Raw genomic sequence first — 22,613 nt, 5'->3', positions numbered from 1 at the left:
GTCCCGTCGATGCGCATCAGAACTGAGTCGTGCCAGTGGTTTGTGAGTTTAACGTCCCAAAGCTGTACGTAGACTGTGCGAAAAGCCGTTTTTGATGAGCTGCGGATTAACAGATGTTATTTTTAGTTATCTGTATGGTAAATACGCCATCTGCTGTAAATACGACCATACGGCGGAAGCGGCTAGGCAAGCGCGACACCGGTAGGAGCGGCAATGTGTGACCATATTGGTTGTATCAGCCGCATGCCCATGCTAAAACTCTCAAAGCTCAACAGAATGGGATCCATTAATGCGCACCGACATCGAGAAATGCGTTTTCGTATTTCGCACAACTCTAGACGCGGCGCGATAAGACATGTGACATTGGGGTGAACAGCCTAGCACCAAAGCCATTGAAGCATCGCGGAAAGGGAAAAGAAAAGAGGTAGCAGAAGCATGTCACCAGCACGCACGGCGGAAGCAAGCAGATCGAGGTGAGCTAGCACAATTTGAAGACACGAAGAAAAAAAAAACGCGAACCACATTCGTGTCGCAGTTTCGTTCGAAGGTAGACTTTAATTTCAGTTTTCACTTCGTACACCACGTGGTTAGACTCTGGGCACAAAACTTGGGTGTGACGAAAACAGCGCCCTTTTGGACTATCTGCTTGACGCCGCGCAACGTTTTCGCAGCAGTGTCAAGGCGCGTTCACACTTGGACATTCGGCGGCGAGAGGAAGCGGAATCCGTGGCCGCCGAATTGCTGTCTCGTTCACACTTCCCGGTCACCGCGTCGCCGCTCATCGTCTGCTCACGGCGTACAGAGATGTGGCAAGAGGTTAATCGATGCTGTCTACATACCAAAACCGTATGTACGCTTGCGTACGCTAAATGCAGCTATTTTGTCGGATGTTACGCCATTTATAACATTCTCACATTTTAAACGCTTAGTGGCGCCATCTGGTGGGTAGGAGAGGAACCATTGTTGTCAACAAACCGACGCCCTTCTTAAGCCTAAAAGGCGAAGAATCGTCACCCGAAATAAAAATTAAAGCAAATTTATCGCTCAAACGTTTTCTTATGGGCGAGATAAGACAAATCGAAAGAGCGTGAGCTCTTTTATGACCAGTAAACGCGCTAAAAAAAGGCAGTAACAGCGACGAATTCAATCCGAAGCGAGGCGTCCTGCATCGAAGGGCGCCGCCATGTTTGTCGCCGCGGGTACTCGCCTTCCTATTGGCTGACGAGATTCGGCGGATTTTTTCCGGCGGCAGAATTAGGTCCTGGACCGATCGGCCTTTCCGCTGGGTATTCCGGTGGAATCTCTGCCGCGGCAGCGGATTCCGCTCGCTCTCGCCGCCGAATGTCCAAGTGTGAACGCGCCATCAAGGCGCGAGTAAAATCGTTGAGCGGGCGCACTTTTGTCTCAAAACGGCGTCCATGCACGAGCGGAGAGCATAGCGTGCGCGCAGCAAGCTCCTCAACAACGGCGCCGAAGCGCGAGCCAGAAAGAACGAGCGCGCGCGCGCGAAACTAGTTTCCTTCACGTGCGGGTGAGGCACACACACACAAGTCAGTGGCGAAGCTCGTCGTCCTGCCCGATCAACTAGGAGGAGTTGCTCGGAGAGGGCGCTGTTCACTGGCGCCCGCATCGCCCTCTGGCCCAGGTTGTGTCCCCTATTCCCCCGTAGTTCTTAAAGAGACGGACGGGGCAAGTGGAAAGAGCGACATGACGCGTTCGCCTACGTTTCACAACACATCTTGACTCCGAAGCCCTGTTTTTAAAACGTTGATACGTGAACCCTTACATTCAGGGCAAGACATAGCCGCGTTGATTCTTCTTCCTTGAATGAATTCCACCGTCCTCTATTTATTAGCGCGAAGAAAAGAAATGAAAAAAGCTGCTCTGAGTTCTTGGCATCTTAACATATTTTTTGGTACATAGCATTTTAGGATTTTTAAAATGGTAATTATGATGTATGTGCCCAAATTTTGGCCAGTCCCTTCCACTGGGAGTGGGCCATTTCACGTTTTGGGGACAACAGCAAAAACCATGGGCAAGAAGTGAGCATTACCAGAAATTCGCGACAGCTCCCAGCCACCGCCGCTAAGCCTAGCGGCCTATGACGTTCTGTTATGCAGCCAATCAGTCATTCTCTTTATTACGTCACAGATGATGCCAACGCGCCATTTTTAATGTTCAAAGTCAAATGACACGCGGTGGCAGTCAAGGGAACTTGAACTGCTGGTACCTAATTCGTAGTGATTTGTTAGGGATCGACCATTGTTCATTCCGTGGCACACTACGGCAGCCCTACTGTCCTTCGATAACTCAACTATTCGGAACTGTGCGCCACCCTTGGACCACGTTGGAGATCATTGGGTATGCCTGCGGTATTCCCGAGATCCTCCTTTTGTCGCCTCGTTCCGTTCAATCTTCGTCTTCATCTTCGGTTAAAGTCAACATTCCACACTGTGGGACTCAACTCTCGTGTCCTATGCTTGCTTGCCCTCTGCGTCATCAGCCGCCTACAGACGCTTTATAGGACACATACAGGGCTCTAAGCCTCACCACCATCCAGACTTCCTCGTAGAGTACAAGCTGAGAAGAGGTGGAGGGGGTGCTAGTTACTGCGTATGCAGACAAGACCGAACAGCTCTTGCACGGAAGCTCTTGAGAGTTCACGTGCGTAGCATACGCACCTTATCGGCTGTATAGAAGTGGCGGTGCTTTTGGTGCTGCAAATATCGTATAGCGCCCTAATCATGTTCATGCCTTCTCAAGTATAGCTCCAGAAAAAAAGAAACAAGCTCAACAACAACTGTTGGATACAGCCACGCCACAAATTTATAGACGTACCCGCCGCGGTGGCTCAGTGGTTAGGGCGCTACACTACTGATCTGGAGTTCCCGGCTTCGAACCCGACCGCGGCGGCTGCGTTTTTATGGAGGAAAAACGCTAAGGCGCCCGTGTGCTGTGCGATGTCTGTGCACGTTAAAGATCCTCAGGTGGTCGAAATTATTCCGGAGCCCTTCACTACGGCACCTCTTCTTTCTTTCTTCTTTCATTCCCTACTTTATCCCTTCCTTTACGGCGCGGTTCAGGTGTCCAACGATATATGAGACCGATACTGCGCCATTTCCTTTTCCCCAAAACCAATTATTATTATTATTATTATTATTATTATTATTATTATTATTATTATTATTATTATTATTATTAGAAATACTGCACACCTACTCCCCCAGGTATGTGAAGTCATGTAAGCCAATGAGAAACATCGGCAGCTTCCTGGACTAGGTTCTTAGACTACTCGATGTTCAATGTTCAGGGGGTGTCAGTTTGAATCCTACTGGTACTGACATATCTGCCTTCGTCCCCTGCAACAAGTGCATGCGCAGGTGCACATGTGTGCGCGAGGATGCCTTCAGTTGTTAAAACGCATCATTACAAAAAAAAAACACACTTAAACTCTGCGTAATTCCATCACAGTGTGCTCACAGCGGGCGCACGGAACCGAACAGTTCTTGCGACAGGACATACGCTTACCATGGCACCATCTTGACCGCAACTCGCTTCGGGAACGTACACCGTCTCTTCCATGTCCGTCGACACGGTTGTCTTCCTCCTTGAAGCGAAACTGACGCGGACGATGCCGGGAACGTGCGTGGACTGGCGCGCGAACCTCGGCGCCGAGAAGACTAACAGTCCACTTCCCGTGATCTCTCTCGCAACACACCTCGTCGGTGGTGATGATGCCGACCACTGGACGACGCCGTCACCACCACTGTACGCAGAATTGGAAGAGGAGAACGAAGGGGTGGGGGCGCTGATCGGACCAACCTTGGGAGCGTGGTCGACCCTTTGCGCAACCTTCGTCAATTCAGAGTCGCCAGCGATGAGATGCGTCACACTCCGAGTATGCGTGCACCAAGACTGAAGGCGATTCCACCCTACGGGTGCAAGGGAAGCGAGGCGAAGGCGATTTCTATAGAGTGTATATATAGTGTTTCTTGACAAAGCGGCTTCTGGGCGGCCAGACGCGTATCCCATGTAAACAAGAGCGGCCACGAAAGTGACGCTTATCTCGGTGGAGACTAGGTGGGAGTGACCTGTGGCCGATAAGAGGAGTCGCGCCTCATCGACACACTTAAGCATGCGCGCGCGCGCGCTCGTGTGTGTGTGTGTGTGTGTGTGTGTGTGTGTGTGTGTGTGTGTGTGTGTGTGTGTGTGTGTGTGTGTGTGTGTGTGTGTGTGTGTGTGTGTGTGTGTGTGTGTGTGTGTGTGTGTGTGTGTGTGCACGCACGCACGCATCTCTTTGTGTTTCGGTGAGCGCGGAATGTGAGGCGTCCATAGAATGACAATTTTATGAGCCAATGAAGGCGTTAAACAATTAGAGAAAAGTTGCACTGCAACGGCCCGCCTGGGGACGGAGAGAAACGCTGACTGGCGCGATAAAGACATTGCTACGTTCCTTTCTGCAGCTTTTCATCCAGCCATCGGGCATCGAGTATAAGCGACGTAAATAAAGAGGTTAATATTATTATTATTCTGATTATTATTATTATTATGATTTTACATAAGCACACAAATACACGAGACGACCACAAAGGCGTATACTCTACTAGAGAAAAAGCACCGTCAACCAAGGCCAGTGAGTGAGAAAGGACAAGGCGTAGGACCATCTGCTAATTGTGTTTAGAAAGACACAGCCCTGACCGTGCCAAAGACTAATAAAGAAAACTTGGGGGACACTTAAATTCTTCTTAGCAGCAAGACTTGATAGCGTTAAAGGGTCCCTACGGTCGCTTGGGGGCCCCCAGCAGAGCCTTTCGTAGACAGCAGCACGCTTGTGGACTTCACATACTGCTATATTACACACCATCGTCCGTATTAATCGTTGCCGTTCATTAGTGAGCCGAAATAAGTATGTGTTCCTGCAATTCATTTTAACCCACTGTGCGTTCTGAGGTGCTATATAGAAGGCCTCCATTATTCTACTGAACAAACGTTCCTCAGTGGTGTAGTGGTATAGCGTGCCTGGCTTTCTGACCAAAATGACGTCGGTAGAATGTTGTGAGCCCCGCCGCGGTGGCTCAGTGATTAGGGCGCTCGACTACTGATCCGGAGTTCCCGGGTTCGAACCCGACCGCGGCGGCTGCGTTTCTATGGAGGAAAAACGCTAAGGCGCCCGTGTGCTGTGCGATGTCAGTGCACGTTAAAGATCCCCAGGTGGTCGAAATTATTCCGGAGCCCTCCACTACGGCACCTCTCTCTTCCTTTCTTCTTTCACTCCCTCCTTTACCCTTCCCTTACGGCGCGGTTCAGGTGTCCAACGATATATGAGACAGAAACTGCGCCATTTCCTTTCCCCCCAAAAACCAATTATTATTATTAGAATGTTGTGACTGAAGGAAGCATGGAAAGGAAATTGCACGGGCTTTCCCACTGGCTCGAGCTGAGCCACAATCGCTGTCACGAGCAGACAGAAGAGAGTTGAAAGAGGTGCGAGAGGAAAGATTGAAAGAAGAGACGCGCGTCGCGAAACCGCGTCCGCCGAAGCGACGAGGCCGCTTTTAAGAACAGGTACCCCCTCCGATATCGGTACGATTCCGCTTGATTACCTTTTCTTCTTTTCAATAATAATAATTGGTTTTTTGGGGAAAGGAAATGGCGCAGTATCTGTCTCATATATCGTTGGACACTTGAACCACGCCGTAAGGGAAGGGATAAAGGAGGGAGTGAAAGAAGAAAGGAAGAAGAGGTGCCGTAGTGGAGGGCTCCGGAATAATTTCGACCACCTGGGGATCTTTAACGTGCACTGACATCGCACAGCACACGGTGGTGGTGGTAGTGGTTTTATTAAAAATAATAGTATAAAGGAAGGAAAATATTTTTTGCTAGCCCCGGCGTCTGCCATCGATACTGAAGCACCTGAGCTGGGGCACCTTAGCGTTTTTCCCCCATAAAAACGCAGTCGCCGCGGTCGGGTTCGAACCCGGGAACTCCGGATCAGTAGTCGAGCGCCCTAACCACTGAGCCACCGCGGCGGGGAAACTGATTTTCTACGTCACTACCCTGTCGACCAATCACGTTTTTTCAGTGAAACAGACGACAACGCCAGGTTGTCCGCCGAACGGGACCTTTAACGCTAACGGGTTAAAAAAAAGCACAGCCTGAACGCGCATCAAGATTAAAGCTATTGTTTAAATTACACATAAAGAGCATTTACATTTGATGAGTATGGTTTTCTGCGGAATCGGTACATAACGCGATTATAACGGATGATGAATGTATTACTGTCCACTTGTTCATGGTGATGAGGCTGGATTAATGTAACGGTTTTTTCTCATTGTTTTATTTTTCGTACCCAGCGCTGACTCATGCCAAAGATGAAGAGAGAAAAGAAAAAAATATGTGAAATAGAATCCTTAACTGGTCTTCACACCGCCGTGGCCTTTTCTGCGGCACCGCACTTAGGAACTTTTCGCAACACTTATATTCTTTAAGTTCACCGCAGCAGTGGCCTATTCGTTTGAGCATCCGCCTCGCATGCGGGAGGTGCGGGGTTCGATCCCCAGTGCCGCCGGGTGCCCACCGGTGATACAGTGGGTAGAAGCTTTCCCCTGGTTTGGTGCTCGGCTTATTTAGGGTGGGAAATGGGTCTCTGACTCCACCTTGAGAAGTCGAAAATACCTTGTGCCATGGCGCTCTTTGGCCATAGATGCCCTTGTGCCATAAAAATCTATATTCATCATCTTTGATTTTCACTCTTTCCTATTTATTATTAACTGATATTTTTGCATTAAATTTACATTCATTATACTCATTCCTTCATACCTTCGAGTGACGCCTTCGGCTTCTTATCTAGTTCCGCGCGTACGCAGAAGGTTGTAGCCTCTGCATTTCTTACTGCCGAGATCAGGGTATATATATATATATATATATATATATATATATATATATATATATATATATATATATATATATATATATATATATATATATATATATATATATATATATATATGTTACGAACGTAGGTTGCGTTGGCTCCGCAGAATAAAGATTTAAGAGAAGTGGGCACTTCTACAAAGACACTTTTATTTATCAACGTTTCGACCGCGGTGCGGTCTTCTTCGGTCGAAACGTTGATAAATAAAAGTGTCTTTGTAGAAGTGCCCACTTCTCTTAAATATTTATATATATATATATATATATATATATATATATATATATATATATATATATATATATATATATATATATATATATATATATATATATATATATATATATATATATATATATATATATATATATATATATATATATATATATATATATATATATATATATATATATATATATATATATATATATATATATTGTGAGTGTGCCCGTCGTGTCGCCGGTCAACCAAGACCAGCCGACCTGTACTTCAAATAAACGCCTTGACACTTGGTGGAGGTGCCTCGGTTCCCGTCCCGGTCCTCATCCTGGAACTTCGAAGTGGAACGCTCCTCGTCTCCGCCACCATGCCGGAAGGTCCGAGTGAACCATCGCAGCCCATCCCTGCCACCGTACTCTGTCACGGGGTGCAGCGCCAGCGTGACCCTTCTCCTTTTAGTGGCACCGATGACCAAGACGTCGACGATTGGCTGGCCTCCTATGAGCGCATCAGCACTTACAATCGGTGGGACGATTCCGTGAAACTCAGCAACGTCCTCTTCTACCTGACGGACGTTGCCAACTTATGGTTTCACAACCATGAGGCCGACCTTCCCACCTGGTCGTCCTTTAAAACGAGCTTCGCCGACGTTTTCGGCCGCCCCGCCGTCCGGAAGCTTCGCGCCGAGCAACGTCTTCGTGCTCGATCTCAGCTCCCTTCCGAGACTTTCACAAGCTACATCGAGGACATCGTTGACCTGTGCAAGCGTGTCACCCCTCCATGTCCGAAGGGGATAAAGTCAACCACATACTTAAAGGCAGAGCCGATGACGCTTTCCAGATGCTGCTGGCGAAGAACCCCACCTCCGTCGCTACCGTCATCCAGCTGTGCCAAAGCTTCGACGAACTCCGCAAGCAACGCGCATCTACGCGGCAGTCCGGCGCGCCTGCGGGGGGTCTTGCTGGCTTGGCCCTTGGTGGCTCGTCTGCTGAGCAGTCCCTGTTCATGCAGCAGGTTAAAGACTTCATCCGCGAAGAGATCGCTCGCCAGCTTTCTCTGCTGCATCACATTCCCGACCCCGTCTGCCCTCCGCACGACCTGCCGCCATCTCTCACGCCCACTATCCGTCGTGCTATTCAGGAGCAGGTCGCTGCAGTTCTGCCATCCAGTCCCCCACCTCCTCCTGTGGCAGCGCCACTCACCTATGCTGAAGCAGTCACCGGTACACGGCGCTCGCCCACCTCTGCCGCCTACACTAGCAGCCCGGCCTTTTATGCTCCACCGCCATCTATACCCCCGCCGCAGGTCCCGGTTCGTCGACCCCGCCGAAACCCTACGAACCCCTGGCGTACCGAGGACAATCGACCGATATGCTATTCCTGCGGTCTTCCGGGCCATGTCGCACGCTTTTGCCGTCAGCGATCTCCTCGTTCTGGCGATTTCATGCGCAATTTCCGCTACGATTCCGGGCCGCCCTTGCCTAATGTCTCTTCTGCCTCCTCTACACATCGCTCCCAGTACCCTACTCGCCGCTCGCCTTCCCCTCGTCGACGTTCCATTTCTCCGATGCTCCGCCGCCCGGACCCTCTCCCAGAGGAAAACTGACTGCCGCAGTTCAGGAGGCAAGAACTGCGTGTTTTGCGAACTTTTTAAGTCCTCCGTGTTCTCCTGCTAACGTGATTGAGGTGTCTGTTGAAGGCGTCCCCGTTCTCGCGCTCGTCGACACGGGTGCTGCAGTGTCAGTAATTAGTGATGCTCTTACCAACTGAGCTACGGCGGCGGCTGCCCAATCTGCTGCTTTCGTGGGTATTTATGTTTTGCGTGTAAGCGAACCTTGAGAGTGTTCACCAGCGCCACACTTTCAAGGTTCGCTTACACGCAGTAAACATAAATACCCACGAAAGCAGCAGATTGAACAGCCGTCGCCGTAGCTCAGTTGGTAAGAGCACCGGACGCGATATTCGGAGGTCGTGGGTTCGGATCCCACCGGCGGCATGATATATATATATATATATATATATATATATATATATATATATATATATATATATATATATATATATATATATATATATATATAACTTCAATTTGCGCCCGTCAAAAATGACGGGGGAGAAGGCTATAGCCTAAACCCCCATTCATTCCCCTAACCGTCGGCCGGAATCTCTTTGGACTCGGCGGCGGCCAGGGCGAGACCGATGACTTTGCGTTGTTCTTCTGCTTCGTGGTTGAGCGATAAGGTCTCCCAGGATTCTAAATTTCTATTTGGGTCGTTATAGAAAGGGCAGGTCCAGACAATGTGGACTAGATCTGCAATGCCATTGAAGTGCGTACATCTACGATTAAAGGCTTCTGGATGCCATCTACTGTACAGTTGAGGGTTTGGAAACACCCCGGTTTGCAATTTCTTCCACACGATTTCCTCTTTTCTACTGAGCTGTTTATCTGCTGCTGGATAGGTCTTACGACCGAGCTTATAATGAGAAATGATTTCATGGAATGTTATGAGTTCGTCACCCGATGGGAGGTGTTCCTCGCTTGGAGGCGGCGCGTCAGCGGCTATCGACCGGAAAGTGAGCCCTCGGGCGGTCGCTTGCGCCTTCTCGTTCCGCCACAGGCCCTGATGAACCGGGGACCAGATCAGTGAGATTAGCTCTGATGGTACTTGCCCTTCTCTCAGAATTCTGGCGGCTGCAGCAGAGATTCTGCCCATATCATAATTCTTAATGGCTGCCTTAGAGTCACTCACTATCACCCTTGTACCGTTTTGTATTATTGCTAGAGCAATGACAACTTCTTCTGCCTTAGTTGCGCTGGTGTTTTTGACGTTGCAGCCAGAGACCGGGTCTCCACTCTCACGAACCACTACCGCTGTGCGTGCTGCCTTGCGATCGTATTCGGCAGCGTCCGTGTAGAGCACATCGGATCTACCTCGAAATTTGCCCTGTAGGGCTACAGCCCTATCTTTGCATCTACCTTCGTGAAATACCGGATGCATGTTCTTTGGCAGCAGTGGAATTTTGAGTCTGTCCCTGTTTGCTCTAGGTACGTTATCTGTTCGCTTTGAACACTCCGAGGGTTCGAACCCCAGGCGCTCCATGATTTTTCTGCTAGTTTTGATTTTTAAAAGCCTTTGATGCTGCGACATCATGGCGGCTTCTATGAGCTCATTCAGAGTTTTGGAGACACCTAGCCTTAGAAGTTTACCGTGGAAGTGTTCGGAGGAAGACCAGTGCAGTTTTGATCCCTTTTCTTATTATGATTTCAATTTTGTCCTTTTCTGCTTTGGCCAGTTTGAGATAGGAGACTACGTATAGCACTCGGCTTATGACGAAAGCATAGCTAATACGAAAATTCATACTGCTTCCTTTAACGCGTTCGACCGGCCGCGGTGGCTCAAGTTAGGGCGCTCGGCTACTGATCCGGAGTTTCCGGATTCGAAACCGACCACGGCGGCTGCGTATCGATGGAAGCGAAACGCTAAGGCGCCCGTGTGCTGTGCAATGTCAGTCACGTTAAAGATCCCCAGGTGGTCGAAATTAATCCGGAGCCCTCCACTATGGCACCTCTTTCTTTCTTTGTTTCTTCTCTCAGTCCCTCCTTTATCTCTTCCCTTACGGCGCGGTTCAGGTGTCCGCCAATATGTGACACAGATAATGCGCCACTTCCTTTCCTTAAAAAAACAATCTTTTTTCCCTTAACGCCGTGACATTGCGCCGCCTCCGCCGCTGGAGGTGGGTATAATGACAAGGAGAGAGCTGAACAGTTATAGGTACACCGAATCGTTTCTCTAACATTCCAAAACATTCTGCACGTGATTTTTCCAACTCTTTTTGTGCCCACAAAATATTCTTGTTTCCATCGAGGCCGAATCACCAAATAGAACAGCGAGTATACGATGAAGCAAAGAGCACAAATACTGCGATTTTGCGGTGCTCCTCACAGTTTAGAGGCCGCGATCATCGCGAAAGGCATTAGGCGATGACTACTTTCCCTCCGAGGTTTGCAAAGACTCGGGCCTAAATATGGGAATCGACGTGAGTACTCGGGCTCTTTCCCGCATGTTGTTTTCGCTCACAGATGCGCAATCGTCGCTATCTGAGACTGGAAAATTATAAAGTACAGTAACCTCCACTACTAATTTGCGTCGTTCCTGCTGCAGAGGAAGAACTCGGGTGAGCTTAGAAACCCAGCAGGCACAAGCATGCGAAGTGACGTGAGTATTTGGGATCTTTCCCGCATGTTCTTCTGGCTCACAGCTGCGAATGTTGTCGCTGCCCGAGAGCGGACAATTATCAAGTATAATAACTTCATCTCCTAATATGCATCGTACCTGCTTCAAGGCCCAAAACTCACGTGAGCTTAGAAAATAAAAAAGAGTACCACTCTGTTTTGTTTTAGTAATCTGGGAGCGGTATTCTACAAGCTGGTCATTTCTCGTTGTCCACTTTGTGTCCATTCCGTCCTTTGTGAATAGTCACTCAGGTGTACCCGCGGCTTTCAAGCGCCTGTGGCAAGCGACCCGGTCATTGGGTGGTTGGCGACTGGACCTTACCAATGGCTGAAATTGGATGCAATATGCACTTAGTGGTCGCGAAATACACAACCAAATACACAAATATGGACGCGAAATACATTAAGAAAAATGAATAGCCTATAGAATACGGCCCCTGATCGCCGTTTTCAGCTGTTGGTAAGCGTATGACCGCGAAACACACTCTTCAAAAGCTTGGCGCGTAGGCCGCGCGGCAACGGTGCACAGATTGTCGGAATAAATATGGAGGTGATCACTTTAGGGCTAGCCAAGTTGGATAAAAGGCTCTACCGCAGTTGGCAAGCAAGCCGAAAGTACACATAGGCAGCGCTGTTCACACTGAAATGTAAGAGCGGTTTGAAAATGTCCATAGGGACAGAGGCGAAAATTAAGTTATGGAAAGGACATAAGGAACGCCGCGTCGATATAAAAAAAATCAAGTTTTCTGAAGAAAGTGGCCTTACCAATTGAACGCGGGACTTGCAGCGCTCTTAACACTGCCGCAAATGCAAGCATGATCGTTATCCGTATTTTAAACTGGCCTATAGATGTCAAGTGTTACCATGTACGTAGGCACAGAGACCAGCTGTCTACTGCAGCGTAAGAAGAGACGCGTTGAGAAATAATCTGCATGACCGAAACATCCTGTACTCCCAGTCGTTTCTGCATATCTTCACGAAAAAAAGCCAGAACCACATGTGGAAACGCTAAGTGGACGGAAACTGAATACCAGCAGAGTGTAATGTACAACAGGTGCAGGTCGCGACGCTGGAGGGTAAAAAAAAAGTATATAAAGGATTTGAAAAACCATCAAAGCCGTCCATACTGCCGCAGGACGTTTCATACCAAAATCTGAACAAGCCCACGCAGTTCACTAAGATATTGCTTAGGGTAATCAGAGTATAGTGCTATAGTGTAGAGTACTGTAATCATGCTCCCTGAAGCAGCACATCTGAGAGCGATTCTGAATGAATCGCTTGCTGAAGGGCGGCAGCGCCTCAGTCCTCTCACTGGCGCTATTCGCAGCAATGGATGCCTGAGTGAGCGCTCCAGTAATTTGTATGCTGAACACCATGGTGTCTCATCTACCCTCGTTTTGTGAGGACGCGCGCGTGTTGCGTCATGTCACTGTGAATCACGTGCGCGGCACACTGCATTAGCAGCTGGGGAGGGGCGCTCTGCTGCATATCCTCCAAAAGAAACAACGCGGAACGTTCCGTCACAGCCTGGCTGCTTAGCGAACAGTAAGTAGGACGACAAGTCCATCTGGTCAATGTATGCACAGATGCTCACCATAGTTCTGTCACGGGTGCTTTGAGATTGCCCGGCATGTTACACAGCGCCCTGCGGACCCCGAGCATCTCGCGACGCGGCTGAGCTGAAGTGACGCAATGAAGGAACAACTGCTCCAATGTCTCAACTGCCAAGAGGGCTCTGCTGCAACGGTTTCGGTCCTTTAGTGACAAGATGCTCTTGCTCCTGTAATATCCTTATATGACAGGGAGGCCTAAGCAACTTGTAGTGTTTGTAGTGTTGTAGTGTACTGGCGTAGAGCAGGAAAGACGCCGTACCGAGGTATGCATAAGCTGACACAAATTTGCGAAGCTAGGCGTGAACGAAAAACCACAGCATCGTCCACATCCTTTCGAATGCAGGTGTTGGGAGTGGAAAGAACGAGTTGCCGTCAAACCATGAAACCGACCAGAGGCGCTTGGAAAGAGGAAGCGATTAAGTCGGCGCTTGCGGACAGCTCGCATCTTTGCTGCAGACCTCGTCGGCGCGTCTGCGCCATTATGTTCGAAGGGGCGACACAACAGGATGCGACGACAGGGTGAAAGCGATAAGCACAATCTGCAATCGGCGTTTGTTATTGCAAGTACTTGTCCTGACAGTTGGCGCGGAAATGCGGACGCTGACCTAATTGGGTCTTTTGAACAGTGGCTGTTTGTATGTGGTAGTAGTGTATAACTTTCTGTTCCGACGGATATAGGATGGGCTTCAGCCCATCGCCTCGAGGACAGCCTGGAATCTGTAGATCCGGGTGCGTTCGGTCAGTCTGATGGTTCTAAGCCGAGTATCATAGTATAATTGCGCATTGGAGTCTCTCCAAGTTCATCTGTCTTAGTCACTGTGCGCGTGTCGTATGTTTCAGGACAGATCCACATAATGTGCAAGAAATCTTCCCTACCCTGACACAGCCGGCATCTAGATGAGAATTGTCCCGGGTACCACTGGCTAAGGCTAGCCGGTTTCGGATATGTCCTCGTCTGTAAGCCCCTCCAGAGGTTTTTTTTATTCTTATTTAGTTTCTTATCAGCTTGCGGATATTCTACTCTGCCCAGCCGATAGTGCTTCGTAATTCCTCTATAGCTAATTACTCTTTCTCCACCGAGGGTGTGCTGAGGGGTCGAGCCCGCCCGGACAGTAAGACCGCGGGCAAGCTCGTGAGCTCCCTCCTTATCGTGGAGGTTAGAGAGGGCTGTGGCGCCCATATTAGTTGAATTATTCGGTCGTCTTGACTATTATCCAGAATGCTTTTCGCCTGGAAATATATTCTGTCCTTAAGAAAGTTTCTTATCGCTGTTTTCGAATAGGTCATGATTGTGGTGGCTTTCGTTCCCACGATCCCGAGAGCAACGGCAACTTCCTCGGCCGTTGCGGCTACGCTGGTTTGAACCGAGGGGCTCACTCTTAAGGTTTCCTGGTCCTAAGCGACGACCGCAACCATTAAGTGTCGGTCCCCATACTCGACGGCGTCCACATAGACCACGTCCTGTCTTGCTTGATATCTCTTCTGGAGCGTTTCCGCTCTTTTCGGACTTCTTTCTTGATGGTGTCCCGGATGCATATTCTTCGGAAGCGGTGGAATGTGCAGGCTTTTCCCGACCACTGTCGTGACGTCGATCTTGGGTTCCTCTTGACTTTCGTAGGGGATGCCTAGTCTTGGAACCATGCATGTGGTAAAAAAGGAAATGACTCGAGGGGAAAATCCTTTTATACTTTGCGTCCTCATCCAACGCGAAGCACGAAAAGGCTACCCCTATCGTACTCTTCACGAGCTCGGGCACGTGCTTTGCTATCGCATTAGAGCGTAGTACAGACTAACGCCAGAAGATGTCGCCATGGAGGAAGGAAAGGTAAAGGAAAAACTAGGAGAGGCTCTCACTGTCCGAGCTGCATGGCAAAAAAGTTTGCCGGAAGCCACGTGTTTTTGCAAGGTCTATTGCGATTCTGTGGTTCATCGCGCCGCGGCATTAGCAGCGTCATCTGCATCAGTAGCGCGTCTGTGAGCTGCCGCTGGTCCGGCGACATCATCTGCTCGCCTGTCATCGCGACGCAAGCTGCGCGTGCTAAAGAGCGCCGAGGCGACGAACGTGACGAGCCAAGTTGTGTGGGGGAGTGCTGACTTCAGGCGTCAAAAAATGTGACGTAACAGTCTCTCCCTATAAACTTTTCATGGTGCGTTGGTTAATATACTCGCCAATAAAAAGGGACATTCCCGGGTAGAAGAATAGAACTTCTCGCTTTGCTCACGTATTTCGCTCTGCCATTCCCCAAAAATAATATTGCTAAAACACTTTTGACGCGAGTAAGCTAAGCCTAAGCAAGCTAAGCCTACACTTAATCTGCGCGTTTTTCTGCCGTTCCTTTCTTCGTGCCCAAATTCACGGCCGTTCACTTTCGGTTTCACTCCCAGTACTGTTCGACACATTGGAGGCGTGCAGAGGCTGAAATACGGTAGTCCTTGTTAACGCAAACATTCTGGTAATACAAAGCAGACGAATGATGCACGGTGCGTCACGGGCGAGCCCGTACGAATTCACCAAGCTGATTTGCATTCTAACGAGAATGCGGAATTGTATCCTGTTGGCTTCTCGCAGCCGACACGTGGTAACGAGGAACGCTAGAGTTCTTGCTGCGCAGTGGAAGTAGATAGAACAATTCATCTGACCCCGAGTTATATAAAACGTTTTATTGGCTAATGTCTGCTCCTCCTGTTCGTGTGGCCTTCCTAACTTGTAAACTACTACTAAAAAAAAAATCTGCGATTTCTATCAGAAGGATCACTCAGAGCGTCTGCCAGAAATAATTAACTTTATTAAAATAATGTCAGGTGCGGAGTGCTTACTCGAGAATTGCTTCATTTAAATGCAAACCATGAGAGGTGCAACATGAACACAGGTTGCGGAAGAAACGCTTCAATCAGGCACCTCTTGGTCAAATCAAATTGGTTGCATTGCTTGAATCAGGAATCTCTTGATCAAAGTGGCTGCATTCCTCTGGTGCAGCCAATGCCATAGTCGGTGGTCTCGTGTCGCAAATTCCTATTGGGGCTATGCTTTCAACAAGAGAAGCCATAACAATAACGAACATTTGTGCGACAGTAACATCGAACTGAAAATACTACGAAGGGTAGGCGAAGGGCCTTTCCGGCCTTGCGCACAAATGCGTATAGGAGCAAAGTAAAAAAAAAAAAATATATTGGTCAGAGTGTAAGGTTCGGCTAGTTGGTTTTTCTCGTCTTACAAAATTCAGCAAAAAAAAAAAGAGAAATGGTATGGTTTTAACGCAGCTAAACCGAGTATACGTCTGAAAGCACGTGCTTAGACTGATCGATTGGCTCACGGTTCTGCCTTTTTGGGTCGTCGGCACGTCTGGCGACGATATTAAACACAGACTAAGCTCTGATCGAGGTTATAAGCTGATCTGAACTGTTAACGATGCAGATGGAAGTTGATGAGGATGATGTCGAGAGTGCGCGAGAGTGTGTTGCAGTTTAACACGAGGTGTGATCGGTTGCAGCGATAGCATAGTGATTTCGTGCAGTGGCCAGCGAAGCTGATCTGTTAGCGCCGCCGTGGGTTCGGATCCCAGCCGCGGCAATTATTATTCCGTTCATTCAAAGTCAAGGCTTCAGCGATGACCCGGCTTGTGGAGCTTTGGTTGTGAAGTAGAGCTTTCGCTCAAAAACAGGACGACAGAGAGGACTCGTGCTGAAGAGCACCACTCGTGTTATATCTTCTGTCGTCCCGTTCTTTTGCCGCTAGTGATCTTACCGCAACGGCCGGCTCAGCAACACCCAGAACACTCCTAGCTGTACAACGGGTGACGATATCTGCTGTTGCCGTATCTCTTAATTAGCGTTGGCCTAGCGCCTGACATATTACAAATCTAAAATAACCTTGCGCTTCGTGAGAGCGGCGCAGAGCTCCGAACACTGGGGGGGGGGGGGGGGGGGGGAACAGATAAGAATCATCTGACGCTCTCTCAACACATGGTGTCGACCTCCCGGCGATAAGTAGCATCTCCCCCCCCCCCCCCCCCCCCCTCCCTTCATTTTCCCCTCGTACGTAACGCCACGCACCCCGAGCGGAAAAAGAAGTCGGAAGCAGCGGAAAATTTCCCGGTGAAACCCGACACATCTCAGTGGGATATCGTTAACTGCTTATCGTGCCTGCAGGCTCGGCCAGAGCGGCATGTTGTAAGGTATCACGTAAGCGACTGTGGGCGTCGGCTGCGTGACGAGCGATGGGACGTCCGCTCTTCTTCCTCTTATAGTCCGTGGCTTAGGTTGCACTCCCACGAAACCGTATTTTTTTTCCGCACGGTAGGAATTCTCAAGGAGCTAGCACGATCATGTGGCTTGGTTTTCTGAGTAGTTCTCTTGATTAAGTTCTCAAGCCCACAATCTGCAAACCAAAAAGTCTTGGTTATCCCCCCTCGGGACGTTGCCAGATGTGTCGTTGAGCTCCAAGACAGGAGAAAATGGTCATGCGCGCCCTTTCCATCTAACGAGAATAGGAATCTGCCACCTAGTACCAGACAAGCGCGCTCCCATTCAAAGTGACCATTTTATTTATTTTTTTCTTTGGAGCTAAGAGAAAAACGGATGACGAGTGCACGTGCGTATGGTGCAAGTTTATCCAAAGGTCATAGCAGTCTTGCGACTACCTTTAAACAGATTAATTAATTCATTCCTTCATTTCGGTAGTTCGTTTGTTCGTTCGTTTAATGAAATTGCAAGTAGCCCAGGCTGTTCCTTGTATTTTTTTTAATTTCTGTATTCAGACTTCTTTCGGTCGTCTACAAACAAAGGGTTCGTTTAGGCCACACTTTCCAAATTATTTCCAAGCTCAAGAAAAGTGGGGAGGGGGGTGAAGTTCGACGGAGGCGAGCCGTGACCGAAAGTTAAGAGCAGCACTCAGCAATACTTACGTTCCCACCACCAAAATTTGGAACACCTTTAGTGAGGTGCGCGAAACGATAAGATCGATCATGTTCACATTTGCCGTGCCCACCTTAGGACTGTCTTATATGTGTATCGTCGGTCTACTTCTGAAAAGTGGAGTTCATGGCTTAGATCCTGCTCGCTGCGTTCACTGAATGCTTAGAGGCATCTCTCTTCACGACAAAAGCAACCTCAGTGAAGTTGCTTCTATTTTCTGCGCTTTCAGCACGACTGCTGACGACATACCCGACGTCATTGTCAAAGTCGCAATGGAAGACATTTAAGTGGCATCTGTTGTGAAAGAAGCCTCTCGGTTCAACTTGGTCATGCTGACTTAGCTAACAACATGGAATGCATGTTTCGCCACCGTAAACTCAAGTGGGGATAGCGAGAACGGCTTGCGGCCTATTATTACGTCATGAAGTCTGACGTCGCTGACGCCGCTGGTAATATTGCCCGGCGTTTTAGTTCGTGAAAAACAAAAAGGCTAAAATTCGCCAAAGTTGTCTAACGGTACCCCATAAAGTAATTTTACAAAATGCAGTCCCGTTGAAAAAACAGCAACAAAAAAACAGCAGAACGGTGTGAAAAATAGCACAAAATAATTTATAATTTTGTCTTCATGGCAGATTTTTCTCTTCTTTTGCAGTATTTTTTGTAGTACTGTCGTTTTTATTCTTTGGTGCTTTTCTTTAGTCTATAGTTCTTTAGTGCTTTTCTGTAGTAACTACAAAAAATTCCATTTCTGCAACAAACCTTTGGTCAAAAACATCACATAAAATCTGTTGTGACGACAGCAATATATTCTCTTGTGTTTTGCCACTGGGAGCCAATAAAAATCCCCTGCAGAGGCTTTTTTCTGTCTTGACGCTTTGAGATAGCAAAGTCAGATCCCTGCTTTGTTGCTGGTCCGTTGCTCATTTGTCAAGGCACACAACTGAAGCGCGCGAACGTTTGTGCACTGATACTCAGCGCCACAGTCGCAAGAACTTTTCATGATTAGCCACATCGTTCGTGATTCGCCGAGCGTGCCCATCATAGTTCACAATTTTTCAGCGCAGCGCAATGCTTGCCTGGGGAGTTCCTTGAGGACGCTGTATGCGTCTCAAGAAGTCCCGCAGGTATGAAGGTTTCTTAAAGAACGCTACAAATGAGCTTTTTCGTAAGTTTGATTATGCGTAGAAGTATCACTCGCTTAATACTTTCGAGCAACTAGACGCAGCAAATGTGAGTCATGTGGACCGCTTGAGAGCATATGGTTTATTCTCTCGCAGTGTTTCACCAATGGCAATGCTTTGCAGGTAATGAAGTTACTTCTTTTCATCATTACTGAAAGCTGTTGACAAGTGCCAGCACTGCCGTAGATCAAAGAATGACTGCCAGAGGAAACAGTTCAGTGCGAGAGCACAATTCCCTTGGGCTAACCGCGAGCAAGACCTTGCGATGGTTGTTGGTTTGTGCCACGCGAAATAAATAAATAAAGAAAAACCAGATAAATAATGCCTCGACTAGGATCGGATTCCGCAGCGGCGCGAACAGATCAGCTTCGCTGGCCACTGCGCGTGAGCACTATAGGCTATTGCCGCAGGCGATCACGCTGGCGTTAAACTGCAACACATACCCGCGCTGTGCATTGCGCATCGCCTTCTTCATCAACTAATACTACTATCAAACTAATATTCGCCCTTTGAGCTATGTGCCGGTAGTGACAGAGAGGTATGTGCGCTGCATGCGTTGGCGCGGACAACGTTGTGGCAGAAATACGTCACTAGAGCAGTTACGCGTTGGCGTGGACAACACTGCTGCAGAAACGCGGCACTGGAGCATAGGCCTTCTGCGTACGTTGGGCAAATTGGCATTTATGATGAAAAAGTTGAAGCGCATAACTGGCTCCCTGGGTCAGTGGACACCTCAATCGCGCTTTCAGGTACGCGGCGGTGGTGTGCACCTCTAGGAAACTGTGCTCTCGCAGAATATTTCGCGCTTAACAAAGCCAAACCACCACCGTTTTTTTTTCGCATTTGTTTCGCTTATACCGCAGAGCTCTTCTCGCTCGTACACAGAGCGAAACAGTAAACAGCTGCCATGCCTGCGCGGAGGTATCAGGTCCTCAAAGGAGGCTTTCCTATCGTTTTCTACTTGTTGAGATCCAGTGAACGCCTTTGCTCTGAGTGGTCTGCGCATGCGCCAGAAAGACGAGAGAAGACTGCGCTTTGAAACGAGCCCCAAGGGTTATCGCGACGGCGAAAGGAAGGAACGTAAAAGGAGCGAGGTGCGTCACTTTACAGCGTTGCAGCGTAAAGTGAGAAGTGACCTTGTGACCTTGTCACGCGTGACCTTGTCACGTGCCAAGGTAATTCGTAGCTCCCAACAAATTAAAGCTCAACCGCGCGTACACTGAGGTCTCAGTAGTGGGGACAGCCTCACGCCAGGCTCTATACTGGTTTGTTCCTCCCTGCATTTTGCCCTCCGTATTGCAACGACTTGCACTAAAATGACAACTTGACAGTCATTGTTCCGTTTCTCTGCAACCTTTCAGCACGTCTTTAATGCATTTTTAACAGTCATTGAAGGTTCCCCTGGGTGCAGTAGGTTCTCCAAGATGAGATTATTAATAAGACTAATTGAGATGAGATTAAGCAGATTAGGGGCCGCCGCGGTGGCTGAGTGGTTATGGCGCTCGGCTGCCGGCCCGAAAGACGGGGGTTCGATCCCGGCCGCGGCGGTCGAATTTCGAGGGAGGCGAAATTCTAGAGCCCTGTGTGCTGTGCGATGTCAGTGCACGTAAAAGAACCCCAGGTGGTCGAAAATTCCGGAGGCCTTCACTACGGCATCCCTCATAGCCTGAGTCGCTTTGGGACGTTAAACCCCCATAAACCATAAACCATTAAGCAGATTAGCTAAAAGAAGTGAAGGCTAGCGTTGACAGTAGACATGCAGAGGCTAACTATAGACATGGAAATAAATGAAATTGAAAAATAACTATTTTTAAGTATCAGTATTCGGAGCCACACCTCTAGTCACTCATAGCTTAACAATTTGACTGCCGTTCAAGCGAAAGTGTATGTAGACACCCTTTATTTGGAAAGTAAAAAGGCAGCGGCATAATATATACTTCATCTTCAGTAGTGACATCTGGTGGATGTTTCAGCAACTTTAACGCGTCGTTAGGACAACGTCAAGAGCTATTTGCAGGAAAAAGCTCCATGACTGGCAGTGAAGAGCTCAAACCATGTGCGGGCCTACGGGCCAACTCTGAAAGCGAATGCATCAAATGTTTCTTTAGCGCGTAGAACATCAGTGAAGAGAAAGCCAAAACGACAAATCGACGGTTCCAAGCTGCTCTTGGCATAGCGCCATTCACTGCGGACCTGACTTTAAAGCAAAAAAGAAAAAGCTCGCAAGACCATCGAGCGAGCACTAAACCTAACAATAACCAACAAGCTGTGTTAACCTTGCACTGTCAGGGCACAGAAAAAAAAAGTAAAGCAGCCAGAACACACATGGGGGAACCCGATGACATCACCAGTGGCCAGAGCCCCTCTTAAGAAGGCGGCATTATCTTGTCCGCTGGAGAAGGTTTTGGACTCGTACCAATTCGCTCGACTGCGTTTGTCAGCAAACAGCGCAGTCTCTCTAAAACATGCGGAAGTAAGCCCACTGAAATAGTTATGGAAGGTTGCACCCTTGGCGCAGGCTGTTTTTGCTTGGCGGATAGTTAGCGATCCTTCGAAACAAGGCGAAAGTGGCTCAAGCTAATTGAACTAATTCAGAAGTGCTTCCATTTTATTTTCAGAGCAAGAAAAATCGCCTAGAATGGTGTTTCTGTCAGTCTATTAGGCCAAAATGAAAAGCTCATTCCATTATTGCTGTTCTTGTTCACACATATATTTTGCACATGTATTCAAAGTTATCAACCTGGAAACAATGATCCTGTTATTGCTTTCTAATCAGTGCCACTGCATATTGAATGCTCTAACCCAAATCTAGTTTCTGCTGTTCTCATTGTTACTGTTTTTTGTTCACACGTATATTTTGCATCTGCATTCACAGTTATTAACTTGAGAACAATGATCCGATTATTACATTCTAATTAGTGGCTCTATATTTTCAATGTTTATTTACTTTGTGTATTTAAAACGAAGCGTTGTTCCTGCCTTTTACATACTTTCATGCAGAGTCTATATAGGAAGCCTCCTTGACTGTTCTGCAACCTTTTAACCTTGGGCCCTTTTCCTGTATTTTGTAAATAAAGAAAGTAATACCCCTGTCACACGGACACTATAAAGGTACTTTGAACTAATGCTCTATTACTCTAAGGACGAACGCGCGCTGCCACACGGACGCGCCAAAGGACACCTAGCTCAAAGGAGCTTCGAAACAAGGCAGCTCGAGTTCGTCCTTTGAGGCTTCTAGGGAGTACTCTCTCTCCTAGCGAGTTAACAGCATAAATAAATTGAGAAGAGAAACGTTCAATTTTCATTTTATAAATTCACTTAATAAGATTAGTGGTGTTTTAAAATATAAGATCATTTGTTTTTGTGGCAGTCTCACCACGCCATACTCTCGTTCCAGATATGCGAGCGTCACGGTAGCCACGGTAAATATGCCGCCATGTCGGCCATGTTGTTTGTTGCTTTAACATAATTCGGTTATAAAACTAATTTACTAAAAAAATGTGACATTTCTGTATTTACATG

The 22,613-nt window shown here is 48.1% G+C and overlaps 2 protein-coding genes across 4 annotated transcripts in view; both read right to left on the bottom strand.

Moving 5' to 3' along the window:
* The window catches only part of LOC144125151 (excitatory amino acid transporter 2-like), an 86,718-nt gene that overhangs the window by 33,446 nt on the left and 30,659 nt on the right, over positions 1–22,613 (bottom strand). Inside the window, exon 1 of one of the 3 annotated variants that reach the window (XM_077658278.1) lies at positions 3,529–3,838. The exons of the other annotated variants lie outside the window; for them this stretch is intronic. Coding sequence (XP_077514404.1) covers positions 3,529–3,582 — 54 coding nt within the window. The 5' untranslated portion in view covers positions 3,583–3,838. Of the gene's footprint in view, positions 1–3,528; positions 3,839–22,613 lie in introns of those variants that run through there. 3 annotated transcript variants of the gene reach the window in all.
* LOC144126384 (uncharacterized) lies at positions 9,297–10,301 on the bottom strand. Its single transcript, XM_077660435.1, has one exon. It carries the CDS (start codon positions 10,299–10,301, stop codon positions 9,297–9,299), a length of 1,005 nt encoding a protein of 334 aa, XP_077516561.1.

The sequence above is a fragment of the Amblyomma americanum genome, chromosome 3, assembly GCF_052857255.1.
Source record: "Amblyomma americanum isolate KBUSLIRL-KWMA chromosome 3, ASM5285725v1, whole genome shotgun sequence".
NCBI lineage: Eukaryota > Metazoa > Arthropoda > Arachnida > Ixodida > Ixodidae > Amblyomma > Amblyomma americanum.
The sequence above is the reverse complement of the archived record's forward strand: the minus strand, read 5'-3'. Positions and strand labels throughout refer to the sequence as shown.

What these genes read in the sequence shown, in the direction of transcription:
- LOC144126384 (XM_077660435.1), bottom strand. Translation starts at nt 10,301, where the DNA reads ATGATGTCGCAGCATCAAAGGCTTTTAAAAATCAAAACTAGCAGAAAA.